The 26361-nt window shown below is 44.1% G+C and overlaps 1 protein-coding gene across 1 annotated transcript in view; it reads left to right on the forward strand.

Moving 5' to 3' along the window:
- Positions 1-6162, forward strand: part of SYNE3 (spectrin repeat containing nuclear envelope family member 3) — an 89638-nt gene extending 83476 nt beyond the window's left edge. The window contains exon 19 of the mRNA XM_053375800.1: positions 3952-6162. Within this exon, the coding sequence (XP_053231775.1) occupies positions 3952-4149 (198 nt within the window). The 3' untranslated portion in view covers positions 4150-6162. The remainder of the gene's footprint in view (positions 1-3951) is intronic.
- Positions 6163-26361: the final 20199 nt, after the last annotated feature.

Raw genomic sequence — 26361 nt, forward strand, 5'->3', positions numbered from 1 at the left:
ATTAAACAGAGAAGGCCCATGGCTGGATTCAGGTGCTGTATATCCCAAAATGGCGGCTGCCCCTGAACTCGGCAAACCTATACAAACATGAAGCAGAGCTTTGGCCATGAGGGAAAGTGTGTGAAACTTGCACTTCGTTGTAACTGAATACCCAACCAAAGGTGGCCATTTCTCTCCAGCAGCCACCAAGTTCCTGTCTGGCACGCAACACAGGTTGGAAAAATTGTAACTGGCGCATGGAAATCTCAAAATTAATACTAAAAGCAACTGCGTTGTCCCTCGAGGAAACCGAGGCTGAGAAATTGTCTGGAAAAAATCATTTGCAACACTAAGCATTTTCTTAGAGATTTTAGCGTCTGGCAGATTGTCACACATAGATCAACCCCAAACGTTGGCTCACGGAAGCCCTTTTTATGGTACCCAGAAACCTCCAGTCCCTTTTGCTCAGCACCTCGTGTCTCTTGAGGATGTGGTCCGTTCCTGCATAGAAGCATTGCTAGCGCTTGTAGAGGGCACACTGCCTTACATAATGGCTTCATGGTCTGAAAATTATTAGATGGTGCGCCAAGAATCAAATCACCTCATGCTAATGGCTCAGGGACAGAGCCAAGTTTGATGTTAAATGCAGTTGTGGCCTATTGGGACTTGTGAGTCAGAAAGCCAGGAGCCCGACATGATGTGGGGCAAGATCCAATGACAGAATCCTCCTCTCCGTTGAGTTCCAGAAAGGCAACATGGATAATGAGGAAGGTGAAGGTGACAGCCAGTGCAACTCCTTAGACTGGTTGGAAGTAAGAAGGCAGGCAAATGGGGGCTAGCTCAAGGCAGAGGGAGGCTGGTAGCCCCATCTGACCTAATGGAAGAGCCTCCACTGGTTAAATGCCTCTTTGTGTGTAAGGACCACCTCTTTCCATATGAGCCTGTCCGGACCCTGAGATCATCTTCTCAGGTCCTTCTTCATCTGCCTCCTCCATGAGAGGTCCACAGGGTGGCAACACAAGAATGGGCCTTTTCTACAGTGGCTCCCTATTTGTGGGGTGCTTTCCCCAGGGAGGTCTGCCTGGTGCCTTCATTATACACCTTTAAGCACCAGGCAAAAACGTTTGTCTTTAACCTGGCCTTTGGCTGATTGACATCCAGTGCTCTGTGTGTGTGTGTGTGTGTGTGTGTGTGTGTGTGTGTGTGTGTGTGTGTGTTTATTATGCATTTTGTGTTTTTATGTTGCGATTTTATGTTTTAATCGTCCTGAGACCTGCGGATATAATTAAATACAAATTTAATAAACAAACAAATAATAATTTTGCAGATTAGATTATAAAATGCAAATTGTATTAGCTGGGAAGAGCACATAATTATTGGGAACCCAGAAGGCAGGGATGAGAAAATGGGTACTTTCTTTCCCTGCTGTGGTCATAATGAAAAACCCTTCTCTGAAATGTCACTTCAGGAGCAAAGACACATTTAACATTCTGTGGTTTCACCTGCAGTACTAGTTTTTGGTGCATTAAAAAATGTGGGGGAGAGTGTGGACAGGATGTGTGATTAACTTGTACTTCCTGTTCTCCACACACTTATAGTCCCCTCTGCTGCTGGGGGGGTGGGGATTGATTCAGTTCATATTGAAAGTGTGCTTTTCAGATTTGCACTTTCCTAAACTAAATGAGAATGAAAATGTGGCTATCCTTTGAAATTTACACTTCTTTGAATTTTGCACTGCAGCTCTCTAGCCAAGTTGTGTGTACAAAAGTGCATTTCCTAGGGTGAAGTGTGGGTACAAATGCAGATGTTCATGAAAAGAACATATGCAATCTGTTAGGGAAGCTTGCTTTACAAAACATGCCAGCGGCAAGGAATTGCCTGTGGGCAGAATGCTCTTGCTTGCTCCCACAGGCATATGGTTGGGCCCTGTGAGAACAGGATGCTGGACAAAATGGGCCAATGGCCTGATCCAGCAATATATTTTTACGTCCTCATGAGTGGCCCTCCAGATGGCAGTAATGTCACAACACTGGGTGAACACAGCAGAACAACTAAAAAAGCAGAATTATGCGCGGACTGTCCAGTATAAATCCACCACAAATGCACATCAGTGACATGTTGAGGCATATACCTGCCCCCCTCCAAAAAAGTCCAGGGGCTGGTGGGGGAGACCAGAGTCATCCAAGCAAGGATCCTGGCTTACCCCATGGGGAAACTGCATATTTACTTAGGGCCTATAGCACCACCGTCCAATGCGCATGGGCAATGCCCCATTGGATTCAGATAGGCAGCCTTCATTAATTGTCAGGCTGTTGGAGGTTCATGTGGGATTGCCCAGGAAAGCAGAGAGACGGAGAAATCACAGGCTTTTTAGTCCTTTTTATGATTATTCTAGGTGCCAAGGCGAGGCAACCAAGCACCTTTCAGTATCTAATGCTGCTCCAAGTCAAGGTCCATGCCCCCTTTCTCCATACTTCCCTATTCATCAGACTCCTCCTCTATCCTATGGTTGCTGTTAAGGGCCACCTGCCTTCAAGCCCTCTGCTCTGGTATTCTTACTGAATGCCTGGTTTGCGGGGAGGGAACAGGTTCTAGGAGACTTCAGTGACAGCGTGTTGGTCAGCTGCTGCTCAGGCTCAGTCTGCTCAGTGCTACCTGATGTCAGGGACTGGACTGAGGAGGAATGTGGGGGTCAGCCTGCCCCCCATTCTCTTGAATCTTCCTAAGAAGAGGAGGACAGTATAGATTTAGAACAGTGGTTTGCAGAAGGGCACAGTTCAGAGGCTGCAGAGGGGAGAAGCTGGGAGATATTGGGAGAGGGGCAGCAGGAAGAAGCACCAGGGGAGAGACAGCTGACAGATTCAGTGTCTTTAGAAATCATTCCAGACCCCGCCCCCCCAGGACCCGGTGGGCATTGAGAGTAGGAGAACAGAAAACTCAGAGGCAGAAAGCACAGATCAGCCAACACAGGGATGACGTAGAATAGGAGAGACAGAGGGGGTGGGATTTTACTCGGAGCAACGACATTATCTAAGAGAGATGGCATCATGCGTCTCTCTCTATCTCTGTGTGAATATTGAATAAAATACCATGGTAAGAATGTCTTGTTTTTCCATTTCTGGCTGCCAGCCGTGAGGGAGGAGGATCAGATTCCCTGAAGCCTGACACCTGGCTCCTCATCTCCCATTACTTCCCAACTTGTTCCCTCTTCTTCTTCTTCTGGGGCAGGGATCAGCAAACTTTTTCAGAAGGGGGCCAGTCCACTGTCCCTCAGACCTTGTGGGGGGCCGGACCCACCGCCTCCCGAAAGCACCCCCCTCCCAAAAGGCCCCCCCACCTATGCTACTCATGCCGCAGGCACCGACGCTGCCTCGTCTTCGGCAGCATTGGCGTCCTCTGTCTTGGCGGGGCACAGAGCCCATGCCACTGGCCTGGGCAGATGAGGCAGCCTTCACGCCGCTGCCGCTTCCTTCCCCCTTGGCCGCTTCCTCCCGCTCGGCTGCCTCAGCGGGAAGGAAGGGGCGGCGCCCAGAGGCGTCCGTGGCTTCTGATTGGCTGCAGGAGCTTCCTGCAGCCAATCAGAAGCCTGCCAGCACTGCTGCCTGCCCAGGCATCCACGGCTTTTGATTGGCTGCAGCCAATCAGAAGCCATGCTGGCCGCGTCACAGAAGTCAGTCTCCATTCAGCGAGGCCTTTGCGCTGCGCCTGTTTAGCGCAGGGCTTACCAAGCGAGTGGCAGGGTCCGCAAGGTTTGTGGGCCAGATTAACCAGCCCAGTAGGCCGTATCTGGCCCGTGGGCCTTAGTTTGATTACCTCTGCTCTGGAGTGTGCCCTGTGTCAGACCAGTCCTGTAGATCAATACCATCTGCCCCTTCCTCCTCTCTGGAGGGCTCCTGGGGAGGTGGTCTCCACTGCTCCTCTTTATCTGCCCAGCCCATGACATTAATGATCCATTTGGTTTGTGTCTTTCAGGGACGACCAGCCGGGGCATGTTCCTTCCTGCGCCGCGTCTGCTGCGCCGCTTTGCCTCTCCAGCTGCTCCTGCTCCTCCTCCTGCTCCTTGCCTTCCTGCTGCCTCTCGTAGAGGAGACGCACAGCTGCAAGCTCGCCAACAATTACGCCCGCTCCTTCAACCTGGTGCTGAGATACAACGGCCCACCACCAACTTAAAAGTCCTCTACGCATGAAGGTGCAGCTGAGGTGACAGATTAAGTTATCCGAGTGGCTTTTCCCTGAGGTGTCTCGCCTCCTGCAGGTCCCCCAGAATCCAAGGCAACTCACTAAGGGACCCGTGTAAACTGGAAACTTGGTCAAATGACCTGCATTGTCCATATAGGCTCAGTCCATAGAAATGAAGTATTCATACTTAGAGCTATAATTATATTTTTAAAAATATATGGCTATATTTATACTGTATATATGATTTTTATATATGTGTCTCAATGAAAGATATCTTGAAATCACCGTTTCCATTTTTAACCCTGCCAATTTTATTGCTGTTCTTATTTTATGCCTTTGTCTTCGCTGAGTAACAGTAAATGTTTCAATTAAATCCTTGTCTAAGCATAGAAACCAAAAGCTAAGGCATAACCACAAAGGGGGACAAATGTGAGGCTGTTGTGGGGCCAGCGGAAAGATAGCCACACAAGTCAAGTTCCATCTCCTCAACCCATGAATGTTATGAAAACTACAGCTGCCACCTACTTGAAGAGATCCTGGTTGATTAATTGTAGTTGTTGATTAAGTACTTAAATCTATTCAGTTTGCATGCATTTGGAAACGAGTAAGAACTGAAGTGAAACAGCAAACACATATTGCCTGTATCTTTAGAGCAGGCATAGGCAAACTCGGCCCTCCAGATGTTTTGGGACTACAATTCCCATCATCCCTGACCACTGGTCCTGTTAGCAAGGGATGGTGGGAGTTGTAGTCCCAAAAGCATCTGGAGGGCCAAGTTTGTCTATGCTTGCTTTAGAGGGTGGACATCTGCTTTTGCAGCAGGTACCAGCAACATGCGGTCAGTGGAGTAGGGGAACTAGGCTAGTCCCTTAAAGGCTCCAAAAGCCCTCCTGCCACCCTCTCAAAGCCTGCCCAGCCTTGGGAAGGAGGCAGCTGGGATCCAGCATCCTATCAGAGGATTGGTGCCTCCTTCCCGAAGCCCGGGAAGCTTAGGGAGGGAGGCACGATGCTCACACCTGCAACATTCCCCTGCTCCCCGCATTGCCCTCGCAAGCTGACTATTCTACAAAAAAATTCACTGCATGCCATTGGCAGGCCCTATCTTTTCTCCTCCGTGTGAGAGAAAATGGGAAATACCTCTTTTACAGGTGATGCTTTCTTTCTTCTGTTTTTATATGTACATGCATTTAAAAGATATTTTTTTTAAAAAAAAACTGCTACCCAGTTAATCAGAGCATTATTATTATTATTTAGTTGTTCAAAAAGGAATTAGTCCGTTAATCTAACCAATTAATCAGCTAGCAGTCGCAACCCTGTACCTGTTCCACACGATTGGCTGTGGCAAGATAGTAATATCATACCACGTTTTCATAATTACATTCTATGGTCGGAGGAAGGGAACTCCACATGGAGCTGCCTTTTTTTAGTGGCAACCATTGAGCTTCTCACCGCCAGTTCTACCCAAAGTGTGAGAAGGTAAGAGATTATCCTGGGAATTCTGTGGCACCGGAAGACTCAATGTGCCCCCGAGTGAATGCCAGCTTCTGGGAATGCCAGCACAGAGAGTCCTGTTGCAGTCAGGTCCTGCTTATGAGCTTCCCATTGGTACCTGGTTGGCCACTATGAGAATTGAATGGGTCTTTGGCCTGATCCTGCACAGACTTCCTATGTTTCATATGCAAGATGAGGCCCCTGAACCTTGCTGCGCCATCTCGTCTCTCTTCCCCGTTACTGCTATGCTCCTGTTATCAACACTTTCTCTCTCGCACCCTTAACATAACTTGAAATACTTAAGTCCGATTGACCCCTCTCTATTGTTTCACTTCTTACCAACCGGCAAAAGATCCTGCCAACCTCGGCAGGAGAGATGTTTCTGGAGGAGGAGGAGGCAGAAGCACAGGGTGATTGTAGGCAACATAGCAGACATTCTCTCCATGTGCAGAGGTCAGAGCAAAATAGTGGCAACGTCACTTCAACATTTCAGATGTTATGATATTCCCCCCCCCCCAAAAAAAAAATGTTGGAGAAGGGGAAACTAAATTGGAAACACATTTTGGCAGCCTGGGGTCTCCCCACCCCCACCAACCTCCTCTCAGCATGGAATTAATTTTCTGCTGAATGTGACAGCACATCCAGGGTCTCTAAAACTTTGCCCTGTAAGACTTCCTCTTCCAGGATGCTAACTTTGGTTTCCCCTTTGATCCAGTTTTTTATTCACTCACTCTCTACCCTGCAATATTCAGCACTACATGGCCACTCTGCATTGCAGGGCATTGGCCTAGATGACCCATCCATAGAGAAATCATCACTGGACTTAACAGAGTCTAGTCATCACCCTCTACTCCTCAGCCTCTCATATTGCCCAATCCAGCCCTTTTCTCTTTGCAAGTTAGGCCCCATTTGCGCTATACAATAAAATAAAAGGATCGTACCACTTTAACAGTCATTGTTTCCCCCAAAGAATCCTATACTATAGTTTGTTACGGGTGCTGACAGTTGTTAGGAGACTCCTATTCCCCTGGAGTTCCCAGGGAAGGGGGACTGATTGCTAAACCACTCTGAGAATTGGTTCCCATCCCTGATCACAGCCGCATGGCTTGGCTGCAGCCCTCTGCATAGTTACCTGCGAGTAAACTTGATTGAACTCTCTGATGCTTATCAGTTCCAAGTTGGAGCTCACCCCGTCGTGGGGATTCGAACCACCAATCTTCTGATCGGCAAGTCCTAGGGTCTGTGGTTTAACCCACAGCGCCACCCGCGTCCCCCTGTAAAGCATGTTAGGCTTTAACAAAAGTCCTTCAGACAGCTGAATTTCAGCCTTTAGCTTTTAAACAATCTTGCAAAGAAGTGTTACCATTTGAACGGCCAGCGTGAAGAAGGAACTCCATCAAAGGAAAGGAAAGATGTGTCCAACCTCTGCTTGTTTATTTCTGCTCCCCCCCCCCCATTCTCTGACTTCCTCTATGCTAATCTGTCCCAAACAACAGAAAAAACTTCACTAACAACTCAGTCGCTTGCTAGAGCAAGGAGGGTGCACCACTTACCCTGGTGATCTGGAAGATGATTTCATCCCTTCCGCTCCGGAAAAAAAAGACTGGGACTGCACCCCCTTCCTCTCTCTTTCCACGCCTATTCCTGCTCTGGCATCCTTCACTGCCTTTTTGCACTCTGGTCCCATAAAAATTATTCAGAGGAAAGGTCTACTGATATCGCTTAACTGTGCTTAAAATATTTTGCCGCTGTGGATTAAGACTGTTACCGTTTTGCAAATAAGGAGGCTGCTTCACAGAGATGTTAGCAGCCCAACTGCACGGGATGTTCTTATGCTGTTGGCTAGCCGAGTGTCCACTGGAGGCTGACTTGTTCATTGCTCAAACCGGCACAGTGTGGTTGGGAAGAAGACTCAGTAGCCCATGCAGGGGTCACCTAAGGTGGCAGACAAGTCCAGCTTGGTATTCGACGTATCAGTCTGCTCTGAGACATTCCACTTTCTTGCTTTAACCCAGCTGCTGCTGCAGCTGTTCAGCTTTTGTCTCAGCATCCCTGCTCAGAACCTAGAAATGGTTTGTTTGCTGATAGACTATGATCACTTTAGCAGCCGTTATCGCCTTTAATCCCTGCTCTCTGCAGAATCATGGTGTTTTCCAAAATATTACACTAGCTCTCTCTTTCATGTGATTTTTTACCCTTTTCTGTGGAACAAAGAAGCTAGCTTTTTTCTTTTTTAGATCTGTTATATTTGTGTAAGGCTAAGAGGTAAGCAGATCCACTCATTTTCTGCCATTACTCCATGCAGTTCATGTTGTGGTCTTCATTTCTGAGAGAGAGAAAAATCTAGCATTCAACATCCCTCCTTAAAAAAGAAAAAAATGAAAAACCTGCCTCAGTTCTGTTTTGTTTAAAAGCTGGGCGTGTGTTTACTAAAGTATTATCAGGGGTCTCCAAAGAATAAGACTTATCTTGGAAAAGCTGAGCTGACCTGTAGTCTAAACGGCACCACCGTAATTGCACAAGGGGATCCACAAGCAACCCATTGTTACTTTTTCTGCTTCGGAAATTGCACAAGGATTGGCTAGTCGTATATTTTTCCAGGCTGTCTTCCCATAAGGCATTCACACATACTGCTGGTGAGGCTGGATTGTCAAGGAGTGGGGAAGGTGGTGGTCCTAACTGGAGTCGCTTCCAAGTAGGAATGGGGGCAGAGGGCAGGGAATCTGATTCAGTTTGCACTTAAACTTACCTAATTTGCACTTTCTGGAAATGGACTAACAGAAACAAGGCCCCCCCTTCAGAATTCGCACTTTGACCAATTTTCGCAATGCAGTTCTTCAGAATTCGTACTTTGCCGAATTTTCGCAATGCAGTTCTTCAGACAAGTAATGTATACGAAGAATGCCTATACTAGGGCAAAGTGTTTGTGTAAATGCATATATTAATGAGCAAACAAACGAAACATGCCAGGTTTCCTCTTTCAAACTGACTTCAACTCCCAGGGAATGGTGGCAGGGGGAAAGCCTATTTTCTGCCTCGAGCCTCCAGTGCAGAATGACTTGTGGAGCTTAAGGATATCGTAAGCCAGCCTTTTATTTAAACCTGCTAGCTATAGGTTACAAGGAACTACAGTGGTACCTCTGGTTACGAACTTAATTCGTTCCAGAGGTCCGTTCTTAAGCTGAAACTGTTCTTATCCTGAGGCGCGCTTTTGCTAATGGGGCCTCCAGCACATGATTTCTGTTCGCATCCTGGGGCAAAGTTCACAACCAGAAGCAGCTACTTCCGGGTTAGTGGAGCTCGTAACCTGAAGCGTTCATAACCAGAGGTACCACTGTAAATGCAGATATGTACAGGGAATCCAATGCAGGCAAATGAGCAGGCTGATATTATTATTATTATTATTATTATTATTATTATTATTATTTAAATTTATATACTGCCCTATACCCACAGGTCTCAGGGTGGTTCACAAGGTAAAATTACAATATAAAAACACAAAATACATAAACAAAATATAAACATAAACAGCTGAATAACCCCATAAAACAGTTTAAAACATTTTGTTAAAAAAATAAAAAAATACAATTAAAAAGCAGTTTAAAAGAATGTAGTGTTTATCTTGTACTTTGACTGTGATATGGCTAGGATCTTACTGCTTTTTGCTGCTTTTTGTAACTATCTGGTTCTTGGAATGTGCATTAGAATGTGATAGAGGAGAGTTAGAGTATTCCCTCTCATCCCTGTGCCTAGCATAGAAATCAAGCCACCCTCAAGGCAGGACAAGTTAGTGGAAGTCTCCCCGTAGGGTCTGTGCTTTAGAGGCTCCACAACATTTGATTTGTCCTGAAGCAATAGTTGACTTGAAAATAGGAGAGTGCCTTACAGCAGAGATGCAGGATTGGGGGGCCTCCAAATGTAGCTGGACTCCAACTCCCATCATTCCCGACAATTGGGCATACTAGCTGAGGGCAATGAGAGTAGGAGTCAAACCATTTGCTTGGTGGCGGCAGCTCTCCAACATCTCAAATCGGGGTACTAGCCTCACTAGAAGTGGTGGGAAGTCAGGGGAAGCGCTTTCTCTGCCATAACTAGATACCCTTACCTACTCTGCCCTCCCCACAATTAAGTAGCAAATTGGCAGACGGACACCCCACTTTAGGTACACAGGAAGCGGCCCCTGTCTAATGTGTCATTCAGCAATATCAAAAGCAACACGATGGCCAGAAACAATAACAATGTGAAAAACTTTATGGAATAATTCAAAACATCAAAACTAACAAACCGTAGTCAACAGTAACTACATAATCACATGAGCACTGTTCCAGAGTATTTTTCATTATATCTATTCAAAAAAAGATTGGTTAATGAAGAAATTACATATTTTTCTACTTATGAGTGTTGAACTAATAGGCTGATGAAGAATTCAACGAAACAGTAGTTGTTATCCGGAAACACTGTTCAGCAAAGTTCAGAGTTGGACATCAGAATTAGACATTTGCTGATTATACAAAGTTTCACACTTGCTCTCCGCTGGGTAAAGTCTGGCACCGTGATTCATTTAAGGACTTTCAGAGACTTCAGTTTGTTAGTTTTGATGTTTTGAATTATTCCATAAAGTTTTTCACATTGTTATTGTTTCTGGCCATCGTGTTGCTTTTGATATTGCTCACTCATATTTTGCAACACAGGAGTTCGTTTGTTTACTCGTTAATGTGTCATTCAATCAGGAAGGAAAGGCAACACTTTTTCAAACATGACTCTCTTGCTCCAACTTTGCCATATGGCTTTTACAAGCTCAGCCGTGCATTTTGATGCCCGGAGCCCCATTTCCTGGGGGAAATGTGTGAAAATGTCACTATTAGGCCGATTGTACTACACAGCAGGGTCTTGTGTTTCTCAGAAGAAAAAGACGGGGGTAACCGTGAGCAGGCAGCAGTAAGAAAGTATTTACCTGCAATCTTTCTCTTTTTCACAAGCCATTGATCAACGTCTCCTCCTGGAATTAGTGTAGATTGGTCCAAAAAAGGCATAGCAAATTTCTAGAGGAGGAGAAGGCAGCAAACTGGTCTTGTTCCCACCCACTTGCCTAGCGCTTCTGCCCCTTGAAGCCATAATTTTCCTGCAACCCCAGTTGTTACTTGGGGTGCATGTCTATTTTTCTCAAAACGAAAAGCCTTTGTCAACTCCAATAAGAGTAAAAGAGCGCAGGCTTGGCATTGCCTCACCCATGCATCTGCCTCATAGCTCCATAAGCAGAGCCTAACCATTGCTGTGATCTGTATATAATAGGAAATGTCATAATTGCACTATTTAAAGGAAGGTGACGTTCCACATCCATATAATTTTCATGCCCAGCTTTATAAAAAGGAAGAATGCTTTCATAAAAGTGGAGAGATTTTTTGGGGGTGGGGGCAGCTTATTGTGCTAAGCTTTCCCTTCTGCTAAGGCTTGATCCTGTTAGTTTCAGATAATAAAAAGGGTTCTCATTCATTCCATCCATGCTATTGGGATTTTGCTGGAATTGACCTCTTTATGGTGCTGCCGGGGGGGGGGGTTGAATTTTGAACTGAATATTGTATTTTTCTCAAGTTACACGGATACCCATGGATTTGTGTTTGAATTATCAGGGTTTTTAACTTTTAGACATAAATGCAAGGTAAATTGTGAAAATACTGATTATCTGAGGGTGCCTTTTCACAGCAAACTAATATATATAAATAATATTTATGACAATTTAACTTCCATGGCTCCCTGCCCCCCCCCAAGAATCCTGGGAATTGTAGTTTAGGAAGGGTGCTAAGAATTCTAGCCACTATACACATAATATCATTAGTGCCAGATTTAGTTCTGTCTCTGAAGTTTAATAACTTTCAGTCTGGCCAGTATCTGGATGGGTGAGCTTAGAAACTCCTAGGAAGAAATATCTCACAATCCTAATATGTGAAGAAACCTTTAGCTTCACATGATGATGGTTTTTCATCTCCAAAGCATCTCAAACAACTTACCCCAAAACGTAACACTTTTATGTGTGTGTGCGACTTCACAGTGAGCTGATCTTACATGCAGATATCTGTAAAAATGGCTGTTTGAAATGTTTTTCCAGTGTTAAAACTGGAATCTTATGACACCTTAAAGACTAGCACATATATTGTGGCATAAGCATGGATCTGATGAAATAACCTCTGGCCCATTGAAGCTGACATGACAATATATTTGTTATTCTTTAAGGTGTCAGAAAAACAGATAGCATTCTGGGACTTCTTTAATCAGTGAACCTGAACCATGCATAAATCTTTCTTATGAACTGGACACCGCTCCATAGTGTTTTTTGGCAGAGGAACCATTATGTGTACAGCTTATTTACATAATACGATATAGTACCAGTCAAGCAAATTGATGAGCTACAGATCATCACACAAAGTCTGGTACCTATGACTGTCTAGGAATGCAAACCATGGAGCAATGTTTCTATGCATGATCCACTGAAATGAATGGACTCTTAAGTGTGACCAGTGCTCCAATCCACGGGAATATCAATTGTGCTTTAAATTGCAGTGACACCAGTTTCTACTTGCAATTCTGCAACGTAAGTCAACTCATTGGGTGCTCCAACTTTGCTTCTTCTGTACAATGCACCAGGCAACAAAATGCTTTTGTGTGTGTGTCAAAAGTAAACCACTTGATTTCTGTAACTTTTCTATTCGTGCTAACTTGAGTGTGTTGTTGGCTCAGAAAAAGGTCATGATCATTGTTTAGCCCAGGGAGAAGATCGTCTTTCCTGCCTTCCAGAGATAGAACCTCATTTCTTTCCCTGCATCACCTAGAAGAGCTAGAGATGTGTTTTATGTTGAATCAAAACTATGCTGCACCTTGCCCTGGGCCTTCTAGTCACCAGCTCAACAAATCTCAGACAGGCATCCTTCTCAGTTTAGCACCCGAGATCTTGAATGGGAGATGCCATAGACCAGTCTTCCTCAACATGATGCCCTCCAGCTGTTAGACCACAAGTCTCATCTTCCCTGACTATTGGTCATGCGGACTGGGACCAATGGGAGTCAGAATCCAAAACGTCTAGACAGCACCAGGTTGGGAAGACTGCTGTAGACCAAATCAGAGGCATTAAGATGGAGCTATGGCTCTTCTTTCCAAGTTACCTTATCATCTCATCTCATACCACCTGACAAAGGAACATGATCAATGGAGCTTACTGGTGGTGGTAAATAGTTGGGACAGAGCAGTTCCACGTGTTAGAGAGATTCTCTGGGTCCCTTCAGAGAACAATTAAAGCACATTCAGCACAGATTTAAAGCACATGGGTTCCCTCAATGAACCCTGGGAACTGGAGTTTTGTCCTCAAAGAGCTTTAATTCTCAGCACCCGTAAGAAACTACAGGTTCCAGGATTCGTGGAGGGAAGCTGTGGGCTTTAAATGCATGACGTGGATCTGCCAGTGGATCTGTTAATGTATAGAAAGACTGGCTACATGCAGACACGTGTTGCTAGAAGGCCCTGCGTAGTTCAAGGAACGGGTTTCGTAAAACAACCCAGGTGGCTGAAGCAAGTGTACATCATTCCCAGCTTTCCTTGGCAATCATGGTCCTTTGACAATGGAATACTAGGCTTCATATTTCCTGCTACCCCACCCCTTTTTGATGTTTTAGCTTGGGCACTTATAAACAAACACCCCATACTGTAGGGACCATTTCCATCAAACTGTCCTATGGTGTGTGGTTTTGAACTATGTTTGTAGTAAGCTGGGCTCATTTTAGCTTAAAACGTGTGGGCCCAAACAGATGTCTCTACATGTGCGAGCTATCGCAGTTTGTACCTTCTCTTAGGCAGATTTTGTGTCCTGGACTTTTCCTAAAGCTTTCTGGCGTCATACGAAGAAATGCTGAGCAGCCCAACTCCTTCACAAGATAGAGATGCCAGATTTCAAAAAGTAAAAATCCGGACACAAAAGTTACATTTTTGAGCTGTTTTTAAGGAAAATCGGCAAAAACGACACTGCCGACATGGGTTGCCATATGTCCGGATTTTGCCAATTTCCACCCGGACACTGCTTCCGAATGCAGTATTCCAGGTATGTCCAGGAAATTCCAGGCATTTGGCAACCCTGTCATGAGACTGTTGTCTTTTTGAAGAGCCGCACTTTTTAAAAGATAGAAAGAAGAATCCTCTGTGTGCTCATTTAACGTCACTGTGGTATTTTTGTAAATGGCTTTTTTTAATTAAAAAAATGCATATATTTTTATTCTAATAAATGCCTTCCTGTTTGTAAGCTGCCGTTTCAGTTTGGTGTTTTTTTTGCGGGGGGGGGGGACTATTATATTGTATTCCAAGAGGGATTCTGCACATGTCACATGGAACCCAGATGTCTGAGAATGTTGAACAATGAGCAGATGATGCTAATTTTGGGCACATCCACACTATTCATTTAAAACACATTCAAAGTGTATGGTTTCCCCTAAAGAATCATGGGTTTGTACAAACATAGCACTTTTTTTGTTACTAAATCAATGAAAAAGGGAACTGTGGTTTGTTAAGGGGAGGCCATGTGTTTTAGACGCATGATGTGGCTGTGACCCTAGTTGCAACTAATAAAATAATCGATTTGGGGAACTTCTTACTATTAGTTATGGAAGAATGTAATATACCAGCCTATTGTAGACAATTTATTCTTTCTCCCTTCAGTCTGATCAATAGAACACTGGTTTCCTATTAAAAGAACAGCTTCTTAACTTAGGCGAATAGTATGATTTGGCTGCTCTCTCTTCAAGTGCTGCCTTTCGTACGCCTTTGCTTCACTCAGTTTATTCCTCCATCTCCCTTCTGACACATGGCACTATGACACAGGCAGTAGTTGGCGCCATTAAATATGCAACCGAGTGGTGCAGCAATAAAACAGCTAGCACATTTGCAAAGCTAAGCAGGATCCAGCATGGTTCCAAAGTGGATGGGAGACTGTGTCTTGAGATTGGTTGGACTGGAATGCCCTTGGGGTATCCCTTCCAATTCTAAGATTCTCCTAATAAGCATTAATACCCGCTTAATCTCCAGCCTGCAGAGTGTACAGAAAAGAAAAAGCGCAAGTCCTACCACCCTTGCGCACAATATCCTAACGCATCTTTATTCTGGCAAATGTGTACAGGATTGCAGCCCTAGTGGCCATTCGTTGGGATGATACCACTGGACATATATGGTGGGGGTAGGTGGCTTCATTTAGCAAAGCACACTTCAGCCTCTCTGAGAATCGTGGATCTCTCTTTTATTTATTTAACAAAACACTGCTGCAGATGGTTGCTTATCCTGTTGCCGCCGGGCTAGCCTCGGCATTACAAAAATCCTCCTATTTAACCCAAATCTTTTCCTTGCGAGTGCCAGACCAGGGCAGTCACTGAGAACAAGTGGTTACTATTCAGATTATGGCAGCTCTGGGCTTTCCCTCACCGCAGCTTTCTTCCTAGGGCTAAGAATGTTCAGCTTCCTCGGCCTCCTCAGTCTTTTCTAATTAGTTTAACTGTAGTACCCCAGGTGAATGAAAAGTGACAGAATAGCCTTTCGCTGCCCACTTTGACGGCACTGCGAATTTCTGTTCGTAATACTATCTTTGTTGTGATGCCGGGAGACAGGCTGAAGTCTAGCCCGTTAAATGAAAAATGGGGACCAAATCGCCAAGGAACATAGTTTCAACCAACGGCACCAAGCCCTCACAATTTCCGCTCAGTTGAACAGCAGTTCTGGGTCTGTTTCCAGAAGCAAGGCCACACATCTAGAAGTAAGTAATCCAGGGCCAATGAAACAACCCCATTTTCTTGAGGTTGAGCCATAAACAGCTGTCAAGAGGTGAGCCAGGAAGCCGGAGCTGAAGAACACACAGATACATGCCAGGTGGAGGGAGACGCTGAGGCAAAGACTCAGCCCAAACAGGAACATGTTTGTAGACCTTTGCATCCAGGCAGCAGAGCCAGCAGAAGATATTTTGCTGCCTGAGGCAAAGAACAAGATGGCGCCTCTGACCTCCCTCCCTGCCACCTTTCCATGTACAGAGGCTGAATGGCCCAGCAGTTGATTTTTCCTTCGACACTGGAAAGTGGATAGTGTTCTCCAATGTGCCTGAGGGTAGCAGGCTAGTTTCAGGAACATATGACAGGCCTATGGGGCATACAGCTCTGGCCTCCAACAAGGGGCACGAATGGGGATGTCTGAGGACTCCACGTTGGGGACTCCAGAATTACGTTAGAGGAGAAAGGAGCAGTTACCATGAGCAGCCTCTGCTTCCAGACAAATGGTCAGGGAAATTGCTGGATATACTATTGAGCTACATGAACACAGTGACAGTTATCGTTATCTTACCCATCCTGCACCATAAGGTCAAGAGGAAGTTACAATATTGTTGCACACAGCCTGAAGATCCAGCTGGCAACAGACTCCAGGGGTTTCTGAGCTTACTCAGGTTCAGTTTCCATGTACAGTGGTACCTCAGGTTACAGATGCTTCAGGTTACAGACTCCACTAACCCAGAAATAGTACCTCACGTTAAGAACTTTGCTTCAGGATGAGAACAAAAATTGTGCAGCGGGAGGCCCCATTAGCTAAAGTGGTACCTCAGGTTAAGAACAGTTTCAGGTTAAGAACGGACCTCCGGAATGAATTAAGTTCTTAACCCGAGGTACCACTGTACTGAAGATCAGTGGAGACTGGGTTTATGTATGCATTGCATAATTTGAACATAGGATGTTTGTGGGGGTGGGGTGGGCAGGGTGTCACATCATTAACATTCAAACAGATATTGCTTCCACATTAGGTTTCCCAAGCAAGGACAGTCCAGCACCTCCCGAGGAAGTCCAATCCACTGTTGAACAGCTCTTACTGTCAGAAAGTTCTTCCTGATGTTTAGTAGGAATCTCCTTTCTTGTAACTCCATTGATTCCTGCCCTCCCTAGCAGGAGGATGCAAGCTTGCTCCATCTTCCCTGTGACAGCCCTTTAGATATTTCAAGATGGCTATCATATCTCTCAGTCTCCCCTTATTCCTCTTAAGGCTTGGTTTCTGGACCCTTAAACGTCTTGGTCGCCCTCCTCTGCACATGGTCCAGCTTGACGTACCTCTATGTCTCCAGCTTCCCAACTCTCACATACACAATCACCCTTGGCCTGCTGTTCTCCATCCTAGAGTGACGTGGCACCCATAATAATATAACATTAAAATCAGTTTTTTTAAGCAATTCAGATTAAGAATAGGGTGGGTCCCAACAATACAGATCTCAAGTGTCAAAGGCTGATGGGTTAAAGAGTTGTGTCTTCAGCATATGATGGGTGCTATACAGTAGTACCTTGGGTTACATAGGCTTCAAGTTACATACGCTTCAGGTTACAGACTCTGCTAACCCAGAAATAGTACCTCGGGTTGAGAACTTCGCTTCAGGATGAGAACAGAAATCGCGCGGCGGCAGCGGGAGGCCCCATTAGCTAAAGTGGTGCTTCAGGTTAAGAACAGTTTCAGGTTAAGAACGGACCTCCGGAACGAATTAAGTACTTAACCCGAGGTACCACTGTACAATGAAGGTGCCAAATGTGTCTCTGTGTGGAAGGGAATGCCACAGGTTAGGGAACACCAAAGTGAATGTCCTTTCCCAGGCCACATACGTGAACTTCTGAGTGTGGTGGAACAGGAGAAGGGTAAACACAGTTCCCAATCACACAAGTGGTTCTCTATCCCACTAGAGCAGCCTTTCTCAACCTGTGGGTCCCCAGTTGTTGTTGAACTACAACTCCCATCACCCCTAGCTAGCAAGGCCAGAGCTCAGGGATGATGGGAGTTGCAGTCCAACAACATCTGGGGACCCACAGGTTGAGAACCGCTGCACTAGAGATATATGCAAAAAGAGAGCGCCTATTTATGCTTTCAAATAGTCCCTAGCTAAGTCATGGCATCTTGAGACAGGGAGTGCATCAAATGCATTTCAGTGGATTTACAGTCTGAGTCTTCTGCTTTTCCCTTCAAGTCGGAAACGCGCTTGCCAGAATAAAAGCAATTTCAGGAGCTGTGCCATAATGCTCTTCTCCCCAATTCAATGGCACCATCATTTAGAATTCTATAAAAGTGAACGGAAAGGGACAAGACTGCCAGAGGTGAAATGATAGTCATGAAATGAGCACTAACAGGCAGCTACACAGTTGGAGCCATCCTTGGTTCAATCCCTCTCAGAAACATTTAGCACTGAAATCTGACCTTGTCTAGAGGGTTCGGCCAAATGCATCATGCAGGAAAGATTTAATGCAGAGGAGTTAGATTTTTTTGTTTTTTTGTTTTGTTTTTGTCCCCCTTTAGGTTAATATTTCAAGCTTTCAGAATTTTATTTCTTGTGATTCCATGAAATCAAGTCTCCACCTCCAGCTGTGGAAAATCACTCACGATAAACCCATATTGCTGCAGTGGAATGAAGCCGAAGTCTCATCCAGTTTAACTGTAGCATTTGTGGCATTACTAAGGATTGTAATATAATCTTCTTCAGTGAATACACCAAACAGATGGTATCAGCTGGGCTGCACCGTACTGACTATAGACCTCTCGATACAGCTCCCTTAGTGGAAGCCCTGTTCATAAATTGTACTAATGGGCTGTTTAATTTTTTTTTTAATAATTTTTTGCCAAGTCTATGCATGCACTCCATCAGAGTAATGTGGGAGAGATGTGGTTAACAGTGTCCATAAATATGTATAATTCCCATCTGCTGTGCATTACAAATGCACTAAGTATTTCATGCCTCTTTCTGTCTCTCCTTTTTTTGTTTTTTTGTTTTACTATTCAGGCAAATAAAAAGAGAGCTAATCTTTCAGAGGAATGTTTCCTGATTGGCAGTTTGAATGTATACATAATATAAAAAAAAACTGTTTAGCTGTCCATCTTTCTATATTTTTTGGTGGATCCCCTTAAGGCAGTCAGCTGAACCAAAGCAAGGCTCCGTGAACTTTTAAATGACTTTTCCTCCCTCTTCAACTATTGATGGTGAGAGAGAGAGAAAGAGAAATGGAGATGATGGACGATCTGTTCCATCTGCTGGGATTTCCTGACTTCCAAAGAGATAACACAATGAAGTGAAAATGGAGACAGGGAGCAGATCATGACCGGTTGCCAGAAAGTGGATCATTTGGAATACCTGGGAGCTACTTAATGACGTTGCTCCTTCCCTTCAGCAGTGCTTTTTATTACCAATAACTTAAAGCCACTTTCTCATTATGGGATAATAAAGTATTGCAAAGGTGCTACATGACAACCATTTTTCATCGTATCATTTCTTAGCACAGGGGTTGCAAAGCACCCAGACGATACATCTCTATAATTTAGGGCTGTGTGTGTGTTTAACTTCCAGGCACACATTCAAATCCATTTTGGGGGGTGGGGAGCCACATCTTTTATAATTTGCAAATGACAAAACTGTGCAAAGGTTCTGGCTGCTTCCGAACATGGACCTAAGGGCTGATTTTCAGAACTGAAAGAACTATGATTGCCATCTAAATTGAATTGACCTATAACCTAGGGTGTGTGTATGTCATGATTCCATGGGAGTACAGAAATATGGTATAATGCCATATACTGAGACTCTCAGCTTTCTTTTCTTTATTAAAACAAGTTTCTAGTCCCTGTTGCATTTGGCTGGAAGTATTGAACCAATATCTGATGAAATATTGGAAGCCAAAGGATGATATTTCCAGTGATCAGGGGTGAAGTTTCATTGTCGTAGAAGGCTCCTTGCCTTTCCCTGTGACGCAATTATGCAAAGAAGTTTAAAATATGAAATACATTTTGGAAAAACAAGCCAAACCTTCATGTAGTTTAGGAAGATCATAAAATGATGCTTCTCTCGGTGAATTACCTTTGCCTGTAGCAGTGGCGTAGCAAGGTGAGGTGGTACCCGTTGCGGAAAATTTCTTGTCGTCCCCCCACCCCATATTGAAATCTAGTTGGACTGCCAAGAGACTGCAATCTACTCATAGCATAAAAAGACTGGCTGTTATCTACCCATTGTCATTGCCAGAAGTTGCTGAGCTTTTTTTAGGGAAGGATTGACCAAAGTTGTTAGGGGAGGGTTGGCCAAAGTTGTTGAGCTTTTTGGGGGGTTGCAGAGTTTGGGTCCTGAGTTGAAGGAGCTTCTCTCCTTCCTTCCACCCTCCACTTGTTTGCTCGCCTGCCTCCTTCCTGTCCTCTGCCTGCCTGCCTGCCTGCCTCCTCCAGCAGCCCGGGAGCGCAGGGCTGTCAAAACAAAAGGGGAAGGGGGAAAAGCAGCCGGTAAAGTGGCAAAGCTCCCTCCATCCCCACTGGCCTCATTCAATTACATCAATGCATCCAAACAGCAGTAACAGAGGAGACTTGATGCTGTGGCTACATTCATCTGTCACACTAAACTTTGGTTTGATGAGATGTGAAATTAGTCCTGCTAGGGCTTGCGCATTACAGTACCTAGCTCCCCTCCAACATCTTTAAGGCCAAGAGAGGAGCTTACAAGCTTTCACTTTCAGTTTTAACCATTTGCAGTTTGTCATGCAATCCAAGCTGACAAACCATGGTTGACGTTAGCCATGGTTAGGATGGAGGAGGAGTTCGGTTTGGTTCACATTTTAAAGTGAACCTTCATAATTTATTCGTCCTGAGAGCGCATGGAAAATGAAACGCAGCTATGCTTTGAAATTTGAGATGCAGTTCTCTAACAAAAAAACAGGCACAAAAATGTGTATATTGTTTAAAAATGAGGGAGTGATAATAACATACAAAAAGGCATTAGGGAAAGTGGCTTGCAATAGTGTGCATAAGACAAAATTGCACACACAAAACGTTATATTCCCTGTTCAGGGAAGTTTTTAATGGTTGATGTTTTTTATGTTTTTTATTATTTTGTTGGAAGCCGCCCAGAGTGGCTGGGGCAACCCAGTCAGATGAGCGGCATATAAATAATAAAATTATTGTTATTGTTATTTATTATTAAGCAATGCAGGAATGATGGGAGCCCTCACTCGACACAACAAGCGTATCCATTAAGCTGTTTGCAGCAACAGTTCGTACCTGGATTATTAAAAAGGAACTGTAACCCTAGGTCATGCCAGTAAATTCTTATGTGCTACTCAGGTAAACTTGCTTCTTTTTTTAAAAGATCGATAATGTTAAACTATGAGTCATGCAAATATAGGAAACAGTACAGCCCAGAACGCAAGTGACCCCGGCAGTGTCTGATCCACTGTCACTTATAATACCCACACGAGATGAGAGTTATGGGTTCCACCCTTCCCCCCTTTTTATTCTTGTACAAATGAACTGCTGTAACATGTATGAAATCTCTGCAGGCCATCTGTGGCAGTAATTCATTTAGCTGCAGTTGTACAGAACAGATACACACAGAGAGAAGCGGAGGGGAAAGTCGCGGCGAAGAGAATCTGTGAACCGTGTCTAAAAATATAAATTAAAATATATATATATCAATTGTCACTTTTGATGAATCAAGTGCCTGATGCAGATATGGGCAGCCAGTGGAGGTGGGGGGGGGAAGCCATAGGAACTAGATAAATACGTTTTAAAACATTTTAATTTTGATACATTGGAGTGAACAGCAACAGGGGCTGGCTGAGGTTGAAATTAAGCAGGCGTTCCCAGTCCCTCTGAAATTGTTTAACTTGGAGGAAATGTTCCTGGAGATAACTTGGAAGCGCAAGAGGAAGTTTCTCTTCAAGCCCAGCAAAGCACTTCTGATCCTTGGTTATGATTACCTTTTTTCTTCTAAATCATCTGTTCCTCTCAAGGTGCCAGAACAAGTCAAGGAAGATTTGCATTAGGCCAGACTAGGCCTCTGGCCAAGAACACATCAGACACTTGGCTTCAGACGGTACAATGAAATGAACGCACAAGGTTATGACCTTAGAAGCAGCAACTTTGGAGTTGCTATTGGTATATAAAACCCGTAACAACCTGGGACCAGTTTACCTACGAAATCACCTTACCCCCATAGGTGCCCATTCAACCGCTTCAATCGGCAGATTCGGCCCTATCACAGGTGCCACATAATGCCCGTTCCGCATTTGTAAGAATTCGGTCATTTAGCGCCTAAACTCCCTGCCGAATGAAATCAAGCAGGCACCTTCATTGTACTCTTTGGGGCTCCTGCTAAAAAAACATTCTTACTTTTACCTTACCCAGACTTTTAGAAAGTTGGTGTGTGTTTCGATCTTGTTTTCTGTCTGTTGTTATTTTAACTTTTTGAATATCTTAGATTGTTGTTTAAATATTTTTTTAGCAAGATTATGTTTGTTTTATCTTTTTTTGTAAACCTATTTGAGGGGTTTTTTAAACAATCAAGTGGAAGAAGAAGAAGAAGAAGAAGAAGAAGAAGAAGAAGAAGAAGAAGAAGAAGAAGAAGAAGAAGAAGAAGAATAGTAGTAGTAGTAGTAGTAGTAACAACAACAACATTTATATCCTGCCCATCTGGATGGGTTTCCCCAACCACTCTGGGTGGCTTACAGCACACACACACGGTTGTTTTTTTTTGGGGGGGGGGAACGATCTTCCAGCAAGACCCCAAACACCTTGCTCAGACAGCTAAATCAACCAGGCACCCAGGTGATTTACATTTTTTTTAAAATGTAGGATAGGTAGAATAGATAGATAGATAGATAGATAGAGTGCTTTTTTCTATTAAAATTTTTTAGGGGTACTCTCATTTTCCTACTCATATTGAAATGCTGCCCCTCAATGAGGCCAAACTTAGATTCACAAAATGTTTAGGGGTATGTGTACCCCTGCATCCTCGCAGGAAAAAAGCACTAGATATAGATAGATGATAGATAGATAGATAGATAGATAGATGATAGATAGATAGATAGATAGATAGATAGATAGATAGATGATAGATAGATAGATGATAGATAGATATAGATAGATGATGATAGATGATAGATAGATAGATAGATAGATAGATAGATAGATAGATAGATAGATAGATGATAGATAGGTGATAGATGATAGATAGATAGATAGATGATAGATAGATAGATAGATAGATAGATGATAGATAGATAGATAGATAGATGATAGATAGATAGATAGATAGATAGATGATAGATGATGATAGATAGATGATAGATAGATAGATAGATGATAGGATCCAAAATGAAATCCATAGGAGCCAGAATGAAAACTTATATAAAGTCTGGGAGGAGAAAAATGCATTTGCCAGTGTGATGTAGTGGTTAAGAGTGGTGGACACATAATCAGGTGAACCGGGTTCGCTTCCCCACTCCTCCACATGCAGCTGCTGGGTGACCTTGGGCTAGTCACACTTCTCTGAAGTCTCTCAGCCTCACTCACCTCACAGAGTGTTTGTTTGGGGGGGTGGAGATTGTTAGCCGCTTTGAGATTCCTTAGGGCAGCGATAAAGTGGGATATCAAATCCAAACTCCTTCTTCTTATTATTCTGGCTCCAGAAAGTTTACAACGTGGGTATACCAGGGAAGCTTTCCTGGGTAAAGGATGCCACAAAGGGGGCATCACCACTGAGAAGGGCCTTCCATGGTGTGAGAGATTTCTCAGAACTCTCCTACAATGCACCCTGGACCCTTTCATTTTCCTTTCACAACAGCATCACCTCAGGAAAATGGAGGAGATTCTGGGGAGGAACTCAAATATCTGAAGGAAAGACTAAAGTTGCCAACACAACTTTGTGTGTCCAGATTTTTTTTATCCCTTGGCAACCCTAGGAAAGACACGAATAGAGTAATGAGAAGCTTGGGTCCAAAGTATCACCCCTGGTGAACACAGTTCTGGACAAAAAGAAAAAGGAAAACATCCAGTGGAAAGGGAAGAACCAACCCCGAGTGAGAGAAATTCAACGGAGGAGCTAAGTAGTTAAGGTTAAAATAATAGCATTCGCACATGGATAGTTAAAAGGGGTGTGTGAGAAAAACGAAATGACAGCTTTCTAGCAGAACTAAAGAGAAATGGAAGCAAAAGCAGATGGAAATTCTATAGCAGAACAAAAGCGGAACAAACAAAGAATAATCCAGGAGGAGGTGGGAGTCAAACCAGACGGAAGAGCTTAAAAATTATCAAAGCAAAGCAACGGTGCACAGGGAGAGCGACACAGATTTGGGGCGGGGGTGAGTATAAGGCCTGGAAAGAATTTACAGGGACACTGTGAAGTGTGAATGCAACATGCATGTGTTTTGCCCACATTTACATAATGCAGGCATTTTTGGTCAGGGGGCAACAGAGGTTTCAGGGAGCGCATCTGAAATCTTCCCTTGGTTTTTCTTCAGAATTCAGACTAGGAGAAGTGGTATGGTTGTGTGCAACCCACAATCATCCACACACACAGTGCTTTTTACATGGAAAAGTGAGGTGCTGGTGCTCATATATCAATAAAGTGTCGTAGATGCCAGCTCAAGATGGCTGCCATGGGTGGCAAAGAAGAGGTCTCAGACACCAGTACTCCATACCAGTGAGTACTGTCACACACAAAAAGCAACCACCACACATGCTGCCTCTGGCTTGCTTTCTGTTGTTGTTTAGTCGTTTAGTCGTGTCTGACTCTTTGTGACCCCATGAACCAGAGCATGCCAGGCACTCCTGTCTTCCATTGCCTCCCACAGTTTGGTCAGACTCATGTTTGTAGCTTCGAGAACACTGTCCAACCATCTCGTCCTCTGTCGTCCCCTTCTCCTTGTGCCCTCCATCTTTCCCAGGATCAGGGTCTTTTCCAGGGAGTCTTCTCTTCTCATGAGGTGGCCAAAGTATTGGAGCCTCAGCTTCAGGATCTGTCCTTCCAGTGAGCACTCAGGGCTGATTTCCTTCAGAATGGATGCGTTTGATCTTCTTGCAGTCCATGGGACTCTCAAGAGTCTCCTCCAGCACCATAATTCAAAAGCATCAATTCTTCGTCGATCAGCCTGCTTTATGGTCCAGCTCTCACTTCCATACATCACTATGGGAAACCCATAGCTTTTACTATACGGACCTTTGTTGGCAAGGTGATGTCTCTGCTTTTTAAGATGGGCTTGCTTTCTAGTCCCTGCAAACTGTGGGTCAATACTATTTTATAATTAATTGATTAGATAAATGGATGTAATTTTGGGGGGGGAAGAGTTTATGTGGTATTTTTATTTATTTTCATACACTGCCCTCAGAACTTTTGTTGAAGGATAACTAAAAATAATAACCAAAGCATGTAAGTGATGGTAATAATTCTCAATACTTTTAAACTATCTGTTTGATATTGCTATTGCGGGCCCCTCTGGAGCAGTGTTTTATTGCAGCACAGTCTGCAACATGTTCTTGATCATGACCCAATAAAAGTGCATTAGTGGCGGGTTTATCCTGCTTTAGCTTGCTCTGTAGTGCTTCCACAATACTGTACTACATAACTCAGTGGGGGAGAATCTGCCTTGCATGCAGGAGGTCCGGTCCCAGGTTCAATTCCCAGTACCCCCAGATAGGGCTGCGAGAGACTCCTGCCTGAAACTATAGTGAGCCCCAGAGAGTCAGTGTAGATAATACCGTTGCTTGCCACTCCAATCTCCAAGCGGTGCGATATTCCATGGCTTACTGGCACTTACCCAGGGTTTGTGTTTCCATTTGGAAATGAGGCACAACAGAGACTGTGATGTCTTTATGATATATGGTTTATTTACAAATTTGCAACCTGGGTCTACGATGGAGGGGTTCACAGCATGAACACCCCAAAAGGGTCTTGTTTCTCCTATATCCACAGCCTTAGATTCAAATGGAAATCAACCACTGCTCTCTATTTTTTTTTATTTTTTTTTATTAAAGAATTTTTTTAACAACAAAAACATAACAATACAATACAATAAACACATCAAACAAACAAATAAAAAAGTATAATTTCAGATCTTATTTTCTTGTACCTTACTTCTCCGACTTCCTCATGCCTCCCTTTTCTGTATTCCAATTTCTAATCATTTATTCAGCAAATCTTCCCTTATTTTAATTTAGTTTAATCTTACTTATTCTCCTTATCTTATCCAATACTAATAGTAACCATTTCAACCACTGCTCTCTAGCCCACTGCTTGCTGCTTTGCTTCTAGGTCACATCACAGCAAAACTGCTCTCAAACTCAGGCTTTTGTCCTCCTCACTAACCGCAGGCTGGGGGAGGGGTCTCACCCATTTGCTGTGTCACATGGAGCTCCTTTCCTTTGTCTCCCTTAATGGCCCATCACCCAGGTGATCGCCTCATCAAGAAGCAAGCCCGGCTTGATTAGCTTTTAACACTTGCTTAGATGCAGGGATTAGAGTAGGGGTTGTCAACCTGGTCCCTACTGCCCACTAGTGGGCGTTTCAGGATTCTAGGGGGGTGGTAGGGGGTTCTACGGCACAAGCTGAATCCTCCTTCCATTGAGCACTGATGGGCGGTAAGGAAATTTTACCATCAAGAACGATGCATTAGTGGACGCTAGGTATAAAAAGGTTGACTGCCCCTGGATTAGAGGGATCTGGCACCCACAAACCCATAACACTACTGAGCTAGATGTTCCAATGGTCTCATTCAGTACACTCCTCGGCTACTGAATTATTGCTACCCAAAGCAGGGCAAAAATAAATCGGAACATTTGTGGTATAAAAAGTTTCGGAATTTCAGCAGGAAGTTAAGGGCTATGCACTGGTAAGAAATGAAGCAGTGTGGCTCCCCCAAAATCTTTGCA

This window comes from Podarcis raffonei, chromosome 1, assembly GCF_027172205.1.
Source record: "Podarcis raffonei isolate rPodRaf1 chromosome 1, rPodRaf1.pri, whole genome shotgun sequence".
In the NCBI taxonomy this organism is placed as follows: Eukaryota; Metazoa; Chordata; class Lepidosauria; order Squamata; family Lacertidae; genus Podarcis; species Podarcis raffonei.